Below are 11,375 nucleotides of genomic sequence, written 5' to 3' on the forward strand. Positions count from 1 at the left end.
AAGTTCCACATACAGTACAGGGCTATAAAAGCCAAACCCTGTGGAGGAGGTGAGTATGCAACATTAGTATGCTCGCTTGGATGGCATTTTGTAACACGCTGCCATTCGAGAGGAACAACCCCACATACATGGCATACCCTCGAAGGGTAGGTGTGGATTTTGATGCCACCCTCCACGGGCATTACGACTTTCCCATTATCTATAACTTCAATGTAGTATCCTTCGAACATACCCTCCTCTTTAACTCAGAAAGCCTAGATGACTCTATGATGTGTTTCCTCGCAGATTTCTCTTCATGCCCTGATCCAGCTTTTGTAACTACATGTAACTACCTTAGATTACTTAAGCTATTACTTAAGCAGGACCCGACTCCACAAGAGCGCGGCTTGCCTCCCCTCTTCTTCGACCCTAACGCCATTGACAGCTGTGCCATGGCGCGTCTAATGATGAGGGCTAGTCTCCTTCCCTCTTTTTGCCTAGCCCTCCTAGAAGACATGAATGATAGCCAGTTTACTAGATGCAATCACCCTTTCCTCGCCACCACCTCTCTCCATGTCCGCATGAATCTGAAAGGATAAATGCAAAGCTACCAATTTTTGAGCAAATCCATCCGACCCCCTTCCCCTCCTCATTCAGATGAAGAGAATTAGGCCTTGACTATCATTCCACTACTGTAACTTTAAAAAAAGAAGAAGTAAAAGTGAAGAAAAGAACAACATGAAAGGAAAAGCACGAAAAACACTCTCCACTGACTGGATAACATAGCCCTCTTGCAGAAGCACTTACCACCACATAAAGCATGATCACTGCACCTAGGGGTTCTCAAGCTAGGCGTGCCCGGTGGCTTCGGTCGACCGGCTCCACTCCTAACCCCCTAGCCCCTTTGCTCCCCCACTTCACGCTTAGGGCACATCAAGGGCAGGACATACCTAGGGAGGTAACACTCGCCTACGGTTAGAGCTGTCACCCTAAGCCACTTGCATCGCACCTCCCTTGGCACAAATGGGGTCCTCAAGTGTGGGACATCACCCAAGCTTGCCTGCGGTTAGACCCACCTCCCCATTCTACTAGCACGAACACAATGCACTAACACAATGAGATAGGCACTCCCCTTAGGAACATCACCGCACCTTCTCCTTTCAGGCATCACAAAAAGCAACAAACTACCAACTTTGGAGGCCCCCGTCAACCACGCAATATCCATTTGGCTTCTCCGAAAAAAATCATTTCACAACTTCCACAAGCACCTGAGTCTCCAAGTGGCTCTCACCTTTACACCACTTGGCCAATTGCCTGCCAACCTACAACAACACAGAAGTGCCATGGGACTGACACCTATCTAGGAGGGGGGTAATGTTAACCCCAAGTCGAGATGGTGGAAAAAGGAAGGAAAAATCAGAAAAAAACATGGAAAAAGAGCAAAGACACGCAGGCGACCTCCAAAACTAAGTCGGGACAAAAAGCGCAATTTTAAATGAAAGGCGCCTCAAAAAACTTGGAAAACTCGTGTAAAAGAGCGCCAGGTTCCCTCCTGTGCCAATTGTAAAATATTAGACGGGTGTAGGCTAGAGGCATAAGGCTAGAAGAGGGAAATGGAAAAAGGACCTTGCCACAATGGCCGGTCATGTAAAAAAGGGATGGGTGCCCATGGGATTTTAGGGCTTGTATATAAAGTTCAAAAAATGAATGGAAGCTCATTCTTTGGTGTGTGGCTAACAAGAGCTCTCTTCTTCTTCTCTTCTCCTCATCTTCTTGCTTGTGTGTGCTCTTGAGAGAGGGAGTGTGAGAGTGTGAGGGAGTGAGTGTGTGAGAGTGAGGGATCAAGAGGGTGAAGCTCTTCACCATCTCCTCTCCTCTTCTTCTCTTCTCTTCTCTTTTCTTGCGTACGCGGCTATGGAGAATGGAGCTTGGAGATGGAGGAGGCTTGAGGATGCTTGAGCTCACATCTAGGATCGTGGAGCTACCGGGGTGTGCGAGAGAGGAGGCAACTCGTATCGGCATCAAGGTAAGCTCACTATACTCATAGGATCAACGGCGCGTCAGCTAGGTGAGAGATAGCCATTAGAGCTCGCTTGAAACGCTTGAAGCAATAAGCGGTCCGTTGGTCTTGGCGGTTGAGCGTGAGCTCCCACTACATAAGCCAATTGTGCATACAAGATCTCTAGCATAGTGATGAGTGGTTGCCACCTACAATGTACAAGTGTGTGAGCATTGTGTATAAAGTAAATGTAGGTGCTAGGCATAGGTAGCCTTTAAACCCCAACATGTGGCATAGGTGGAGGCGATGATGAAGGTAGAGGTGGCAGTGAGGAAACAAAGGTGTAGGTGGAGGAGAGGATGCAAGAGGAAGGGGTGGTGGAGTTGACAAAGGTGCTGGTGAAGGAGAGGGTGTAGGAGGAAGGCGTGGTGGCATAGACAAAGGCATTGTTGGAGGAGAGGGTGCAAGAGAAAAGGGCAATGGAGTAAACCAAGGCACTTGCAAAGGAGAGAGGGGCAGGAGGAGATGAAATAAGAAGAAGTGGGAGGTAAACAAAGGCACGGGAAGATGGGTATTGGGGGTGGAAAACGAGCAGAATGGGAAGGTCCAGGGAGTGAGACAAGATAGAGAGCATAGGCAATGGTGGAGGGCGACAAGTAGACAATCGAAAGGGGCCTAGGGTTTTTTAATTTCTCTTTAAAAAAAAGTTAATAAAAAGTAATTAAATGACCTTTAAAGGGATCTCTCCTCCCTATTCTTGTGCAACGATCCTTCCCCTCTCCAACTTGTAGTTTCAACCTGCAATGCCAAAAAAATTGTCTACATCACTCACTTTGTTGTCTAAGGTGAAGGTGTCCACTTCTCTCTCCCTTGTCAACCATTAGCTCATTTTCCTTTCACAAAAAAATTGTAACACTTAAAAGCATAGTAATGTGTTGTAACTCCACACTCATTCAATACATTTCCTCTAATGTTTCTTGCAATTATCTCACCAAAACATTAAGCCCAAATGAAATTCACATTTTCCATTTATTCAACATACAAGTAAGGGCTCAATTGTGTAATCTTCCTAGGCATTGTCATCTCCTACTTCTAGTTTCCACTTGAATCGATTGACGGCTCCCTCTATCATGTAGTTGAATGCTTTCTATTTGAAATGTTTATCATTTAGTACTAGCCTTTTATGCATCCTTCTATTCAGCATGGCTCAAAAGATTTCAAAGTTAGAGTTAAGAGGGAATGATCAAATATGAGGTTACCATAATCTACTTGTAGAGAGGTGAATGAAGGGAATCAATTTTCCCCTTAAGGAGAAACAACATTTGTCTAGTTGAGCCCAGTACCCAATGTGGCTTAGAGAATGAAAAGTATACATATCGGCATTTTTTTGTAGATAGTCTTTAACATCTGTGATGTCGTGAGCTTGCTCAACTTGGTCCCATGCTTCGAGTTCCTCCCCATGTAGTATTGTAGCCATAGTGAAAGTGTCCTCTTCTTTTTGCATCATATTGAAGTCTCCTCTAATCAAGCCTACCAAGTTGTCAATTTTGCTAAGTTCTTGCTAGATTTTTGACCTATCCTTTTAGTCATTATAGCCATAGAAATTTGCTATGTCAAGTTTACCTTCCCCATTCAACACTTAGCATCAATAATCTTCCATTTGAGGCATTGTGTTTAATGATGGAGTTTCTATTTGTTTCCATCTCTATTGTCAAGCATTTTCACAAAAATTGAAAACCCTTAGTAAAACTATAGATAGGATGGAGTTTTGTTAGCTTAGTTGTCTATGTGATTGTTTGTTTTGTTGTTCAGTAGTTGGATTTTCTATGCTTGTCTAGCTTAGGATTTGTTTTTGTTGTTTTTTTTGATTTTATGAGTGTGGAAACTTGATAGCCTTGGTCGAGTTTGGTATTTTTTTGGACAGGTTGGAGCTGGAGTTTACTAGTAGCTGCCAAACATTTTGGAAAAGGTATATTTTCTTGCTAATATCTCTTGCATATTATAAGAATTTGGGTTCATAAGCACTTCATGTTGCACTTGTTGGATACACCATAGTCGGGGTCATCTCCTGATTTTATCAAATACATCCATGCCATGGGTTAGGTTATGCACGTTTTGCAACATCATTGAGCACTAGCACAGCATGAGACCTGCTGCAGCTATATGCAATAAATCTTAGTTGCACGCACACTGTAGAGAGCACCTTTCATTGAGCACACACTATTTCTTGCAGACGAGAGTTGGGATTTTCATCACTATGTTAGGAACCTCTGGTTGAGTGGGAAAGGTGGTTGGGTGAGTTTGAGGGTTGTGAAGGATGCTGCCAGTTGTGAGAAGGGTAGCTTTCTTGGTCGAAATCATGAGGACCATATTTTTGTTGAGAGTAACTGTGAGATTATAGGTGGGAGGAGTGGAGTACAATGTCTTCTTTGCTGAGTGTTGAGAGGTGAGGTTAAGGATTCAACCTAATTAAGGAACTGTGTTTGCATCCTGCATGACGCACGTGCACATGTAGATAGGTTGGGCACTCTATTTTTTAGTGCATCTGTCTCTTTGTGTGGAGCATTGCTTGTTTGATTGCATAGCATGGATTCAATTTTGCATTTTCTTCTCAAGTCATGTATGATTGGGCACGGATTTTATTCCTTCAACAACATATTCTCACTAGGTCACATTGCATGAAACTGAAAAAGCAGGAGGACAAAAGCAGTTGCATTTGATAATAGGATGCTTGTATCTTTCGAATAAAATCAATTTAAGAAAATTTAGTATTATTTAATTAAATTTATAATCTTATCACAATATACTCATATAAGAATTCTTGTTTTTTTCTTTAGATTAGAAGAATGTGTAGTGGCACCTAATGTGCAAACTATTAACCTAGATCATAATGAAGCACATTGAATTCTTTAAGAAGAGCAAGCGAGATTTGGAAACCAAGATCTATCAAACATAGCACCTTCTCAAGAGGAAAATGACTTAAAGGGAAGACCACTCTCCCTTAGGGATGTTAGAAAGCTTTGCCCAAATTGGTTTGTGTGTGACACTTTATTTTGCACATCAGACAGAGCAAGAGAAACCGTTCCTTCAAACATTTCAATTCTCTAGCACACAAGATGGGCTAGAGTCAAGTTTTTCAGACAATAATCAAATAGCCATCTACTTTGTCCAACAATGCTATGTGCATTACATTAGAGTAGATTGGAATGACAAGCCATCAAATATAGGAGTAAGCCAAGGACAAATTGCTAATAATGTGTAATTGGAAAGAGACTAGGCTCCACAACTACCCAGAAAGAGACTTGTCATGGTCCTTACCCAAAGAGCATGAATGAATTTTGGGGATGACAATGCAAGGAACCCCATTACCACGAAATCATACCATTGAGGAGCTATTGGTGTATAACACGACATTACAACAAGAAAATGCGAGCTCTGACATATTATCGACAATTTAAGAAATAGATCACAAAAGTACAAGGAGGGGTGTTCATTTCTAACAATGCATTAGATAATAGCTCATTTGATAGATTCAATCTTGAAAATTTTGAATAATGAAAACTTGTAAATACAATGCTATTTAATAAGGCATAACTATTACATCTATAACAATGCAATGCTATCATCAAATAGCATTTTGTCAATGAATGAGAAAGCTTTATTACTTTAGAGTAGTGTTTTAAGGTATATTGATTATAACATTTCTATTTTGTTCATTGTAATGAAATAGTGCTATCCATGGATACGTGGAAGTGAGAGCTTGTCTTTGAGATTTTCTATAGTATATTTTCACACCTGGGTGAATTTTAAGACAAAAAATGTCAAAAATTATGGTAATGGCTAGTATTATTCGAGAGTTGATGGGTGGAGGTCACCTGAATGTGGACAAACACAATGTTTGACACCTGATAACGAACAATGATTATTCGAGCATCTTCTAATTTGCCATCTTCTTGGGCTTGGGTTGGGACTAGGTTAGATTTGCTTTTGTTGTCCTTGCACATCTAGATGTTGGCCTTCTTCAAGAGGGGCTGATTGAACAATTGCTAGGTTGTAAGCCCCCTCACCTTCTTTGAGGCTCTCTCTTGATAGAAGGGAGCTTCTCCACCACCTCTTGCCAATTGCTCACCATAGCTTCCTAGCTTGTTGGGTCTAGGTTGATATCTCCATCCTTCTCCATCTCCAGATGGTTGACATGTTCCCATCTTCCCCATTGGCCATGGGCTCCATGGTGTAGATATTGCATAGATATCCTGTTGAATAGGGGATTGCCTACAAGGGTGCCATATGTCCTCTGTAAAGAGTTGCCCATCCCTAAGGTATGATGAAACACTGGGGGGGGGGGGGGGGGGTGTTCTGTTGCATGATGGGCACAAGTATTGTCCCAAACTGTGGAAGGATAGGAGGAAGATTTAGTGTGGTGCTCCAAAAGGAGGATGAGAATAAAGACTTATTTGGGTGAGACTCCATATGTGGAGCAAAGTGCTCTTGCATTTACAACCAAATGGCAAGTTGAAAAAGATTGGAGCCATGTTATCTACTTATTTGATATTCCTACGAGGTGGGATGCCGATAGCCTTGGGGATAGTAAAACTGCTTTTTGGCGCATGCCTACACTATCCCTAAGGTATACATGATGAGACCCTAACAATGTTTTTAATTGGGATGCTTTTAGGAGGGCACTTCTTGGTGTGGAGACTCGAGAGCGCACAGGCTGGATAACTCCGTTATAACAACAACCACCCAGCTACATAATAATAAATAATAATCACCTTCGAGTAATTAATTTCTAAAATAATAATTATAAATACGCAATCATTCTTGAACCGTAGTTTGAGAGGGGAGGCTGGTCTCCATGCTCGAGGGCTTGCTCCTCTCTTGCCCTCCACCATCCCCCTCTCACTCACTCGATCACACACGCGCGCGCGCACACACACACACACACTCTCTCTGTGCATGCACACATACACAGACGGATGAGCAGCCCCAAGTCATTAATAGCTCTTCTCTTCTCAGTCTGTTTCTTTAGCTATGCCATAACTCTATTCCTGTCTCACAATCTGTCTCACAATATGGCTATCAGCTACAGTAACCATCAATCCAGCCGAGTCTAGTTCCTGCTTCCTTCCTTCAATTTCATCACACACACACATTCTCTCTCTCTCTCTCTCTCTCTCTCTCTCTCTCTCTCTCTCTCTCTCTCTGTGTCCCACCCCCCCCTTCTCTGTGTGTGTGTGTCTCTCCCCCGTGCAGCTGCAAGCTTGCGCTTTGATTGATTAATCCATCTCTGCTAAGATTCTTCGAAGGGATTTCTTGTAGATCAATGTGCTTTCTTGACATTGCCTTTCTATTCCTATTCTCACACCAAAATTATTGCCTGTGCGAATTGTCCATCTTATTTCATCTTAACCTTTGAGCTGTTTTTTTTTTTTGGGAAGGGGGGGCGGGGGGTGGGGACGGGGGAGGACTGTAGTCTTCATTTCCATTGCTTTTGCTTCATGGGTCTGTACTAGTTTCAATTTTCTATTCTTCCTTCTTCTTCTTTTTTCTCTCTTGATGGCTATACGATTCTCTCTTTTTCTTACTGCTGGCAAGCACGTCTCGGCCAAATTTTACCTTCTCATATTTCCATCTAATTAATTTTACAAAGCGAATTGCTGTCCTTTTCTGTTTTTTAAATAAAAAAAGTGCAGTTTTGCTTAATTTTTCCACTTTTATTTGAGCATATATATATGTTCAGCAACTTGTCTTGGCTGCATTTCAATTGATCAGGAATTATGGGGTGGATAGCCAGATGCCAGTCCAGCTCAGCAGCCACATGGCAAGCCGAGTCAGCAGCTGAGCTGCAGGACAAGAAGCCCAGTCAGCTAGAGATCAACATCATATCAGCACAAGATGTGAAGAAGGAGAAGGCCATCAATGCAGGGCAGATGATGCAGGTCTATGCAGTGGCATGGATCAAGCCAAGCCTGAAGATGAGGACCCAAGTGGTGAATTCTCATGATCTCCACCCAACATGGAATGCTAGGCTCACCTTCCCAGTAGAGGAAGACCTCCTCAATCAGGAAAGTGCAGCCATCACAGTGGAAATTTACTGCCAAGGAAGGTTCAAGGACTGCCTCCTAGGCACTGTCAGAGTCCTCCTCTGTAACCTCACCAGAAGAGGAAGGGGCTTCCAAGGAGCTCAATCCCTCGCCCTGCAGATCCGACGTCCATCCGGCCGTCCACATGGTGTCCTCAACCTCGGGTCCATGCTTCTTGACTATGATGCTAGTCTGAGTATGCCAGCCCTTCTCAGGGACTTGAGCTTCTTGGATAACTACCAGCCACCAGCTGTGAAATTTTCTCCTTTTAGGGAGATCCAAGAGATTTGCAGGAGAAGCTTCTCTGTGAACAGAGATGATCTTTGCAGAGAGAAGCCAGACAAGGCATTTGCATTGGATGATTGCAGCCTAGGGAATAAGCACCTCTGTGATTCAAGAGAAGAGTGGGAGGGAACTGACCCACTGACATTGTCATTTGAGGAAGAGGAAGAATCTATGGAGGCCATCTATAGAAGGTTGAAGTCAGTTTCAAGAGGCAAGGTTCATAGAGAGGGAGAATCGTCCGAGCCTATAGTGAAGACAATGGAGATGCAAGATACAGAGCTTAAGGTGCAGGATGCTCATCCAAAGGCCTTTGATCAGGAAGGAGATGATGAGCATGACAAAGCCAGTATTAAGGCTGAGGATTGGGTGCACAATGCAGGTGGTTGTGGCAAGTTCAATGAGAAGAAGAATGAGGCAAGAGTACTGGAGAGTAAAAAGCTTGAAGTGGGAGGGATCTATGGCTGTCCAAGGCAGCCAGAGGGCTTTGATGAGTTCTCCGATTGTCAACCATTGAAGCTGGGATTGGATGAGTCATTATTCACATGGAAGGTGGCTCCACTGCAGAAGCTAAGCAAGCCCGTAGATGATGTGTTGGTGGTGTGGAGTGAGGTCAGCCATGTGCAGAAGGTGAAGCCTAAAAACAAGCACAAGAAGCAGAGCTTGTCAGATGAAGGCATCAGCAGAGAGGATGGATGGGGCAACAAGCCAAGTGGCAACCGTGCCACGTGGACGAAGCGTGCCAGCTGGGCACTCAGAAAGGGTGCTGCCAAGATACACCTCAGCCCATCAGAGAAGGAAATCCAAGAAGGTGATCTATCCAGCGATTAGAGCTACAGACGTCTAGATGCACTAAATTCGGCAATAGAGCGGCTCACTAATCCAAATCAATGGTTTAATTGTGGCGTGCCCTCTCATTCCACATTTGGCAGGTGCATCAATAGCTTTTTGAGCCCCTCGAACAGCAGCATGAGTACTTCGAGTTTGTATTGGCTGTGAAACATTTGAGTTTTGCGATTCCTCTCTCTTTCCTTAATTGTGCGATGCAGTTCTCATGTTTATTCTTTTGAGCTTAGCCCACATAAAGCAGTCTCATTGTAAAAAGAGTCTCCAATTCTACTTATTTTCTCTTAATAAGCCCTTAGAAAACCAAAAACACTTCTTTCCTCATGAGAGCAACCTATTCCTATGCGTTTTCAAATTAAAATCATCAGCCGCTTCGCACCAGGTTTTAGGCACCCAACACTAAAGTCTGTCACGCCAAGGTAGTTTGTGGCTTACCTCTACATAAGCCATAGTGATAGTTTATAGGATATGAGCTCTCCTTGCAATAGAAAAATAGTTAAAAACAAGAATTAAGAATTAACTATGGTCCTACAACATACAGAGGGACTTTGAGTATATGAATGCCATGTAAACAAAGATCTCATCCTTCCAACATGTGGAAGTAGCATATATGTAAAGTATGAAGAAAAAGAAGTGACATCAAGACTCGATGGATAAGGCCTCTGCTTATAAGAATGGTATACCAAAAAGGAGATGATTGTTGAAAGAGAGAGATAGAGATTTGAACCAACAGAGAGGAGTAGTGTGCTCTCTTCTCTCTTCTTCATTATATCATTAACTCATCTAACTGAAGTGAATACAACACATTAAGGTATGTAAGACCAGTCACACCAAGTACAGACTAAGTCTAAAGTCACCAACTTATTTAATGTCCGCATGTGGTACAGTTGGACAAGTTAAATGTCGAGTATACATAACCTAAAGATAGTAGAGTTGAACTTGAAGTCTTAACACTTCCCCTCAAGCTCAAGATAACATCTGTACACCAAGCAATTGTCTAAAAACACTGAACTTAACTTTATCCAAAGACTTGGTAAAGATTTTTGCAACCTGTTCATTAATCTTCATATGCATGAGATCGACTCTCCCTGCAAGAATCATCTCTCTGATAAAGTGGTAGTGTACCTCAATGTGTTTAGTCATGGCATGATATATTGGATTCGTTGCCAGGAGTACACTACTAAGATTGTCGCATAACAAGGGCATTGGAGTATCCATCTATATGTCCAAATCAACCATAAGCTTGAGCAGCCATGCAATCTCACATGCTGCCAATGCAACACCCTTGTACTTAGCCTCAGTACTAGACAATGCAACCGTAGGTTGCTTCTTGTTGCTCCAATTGATCATTTTGCTTCCAAAGCCAAAAGTGTGGATAGGCTGACTTACAGTGGTTTTTCTGCGAAGTATTTTGCTTATATGACAAAGGTGACAGAGGTCAAAGAGCCTACTATATTTGCTGAAGCAATGATGGATAAAAATTGGTGCACATCTATGGATGAGGAGATAGATGCTTTGGTTGAAAATAGTACTTGGGATCTTGTACCATTGCAAGAAGGAAAGAAGATCATTGTTTGTTGCAAATGGGTCTATGAGATTAAATACAAGTCGGATGGCAATGTAGAGAGGTACAAAGCTAAGTTGGTCGCAAAGGATTATGGCCAACATTATGGGTTAGACTATGAGGAAACATTCAGTCTTGTTGCCAAGATGGCAACCATAAGAACAATGATTGCATTGGCTACTGCTAAAGGCCGAAAATTGCAGCAGATCGACGTGAAGAATACTTTCCTCAATGTAGATGCTAAAATCTGAATTTGACATGAAAGACTTAGGTAAACTGAAGTATTTCTTGGGTATTGAGGTGATCAAAGCTGAAAATGGTTTATGGCTGATGTAGAAACACTATGCCATGGAAATCCTGAAGAAATATGGCATGGTTGGATATAAACCACTGGATACACCTCTTGATCAGAATGTCAAGTTGGACATTAGCACTGGAGGTGAAATTGATGATGTGACTATGTACAGGCAGCCTGATCTACTTGACTATCACTAGGCCGAGGGCTTGTGTTATGCAGTTTGGCTCATAAGTCAGTTCATGCAGAAGCCAAGAAAGCCACATTTGGATGCTGTTAGGCGGATTATGAGATATGTTAAGTCCACTGTAGATTATGGGTTGTTCT

General features: G+C 42.6%; 1 protein-coding gene across 1 annotated transcript; it reads left to right on the forward strand.

Moving 5' to 3' along the window:
• The first annotated feature begins 7,453 nt into the window (after window positions 1-7,453).
• Window positions 7,454-9,499, forward strand: LOC148039940 (uncharacterized). Its single transcript, XM_087665869.1, has one exon. The coding sequence runs from the start codon at window positions 7,756-7,758 to the stop codon at window positions 9,172-9,174; it is 1,419 nt and encodes a 472-aa protein (XP_087521995.1). The 5' UTR covers window positions 7,454-7,755; the 3' UTR covers window positions 9,175-9,499.
• The last annotated feature ends 1,876 nt before the right edge of the window (window positions 9,500-11,375 follow it).

Source organism: Lygodium microphyllum, chromosome 2, assembly GCF_053477565.2.
Source record: "Lygodium microphyllum isolate KBCC chromosome 2, Lygodium_microphyllum_v1.1.10, whole genome shotgun sequence".
Classification (NCBI taxonomy): Eukaryota; Viridiplantae; Streptophyta; class Polypodiopsida; order Schizaeales; family Lygodiaceae; genus Lygodium; species Lygodium microphyllum.

Excerpts from the sequence above, each read along its gene's own strand:
- LOC148039940 (XM_087665869.1), top strand. The coding sequence starts at position 7,756 with ATGGGGTGGATAGCCAGATGCCAGTCCAGCTCAGCAGCCACATGGCAA.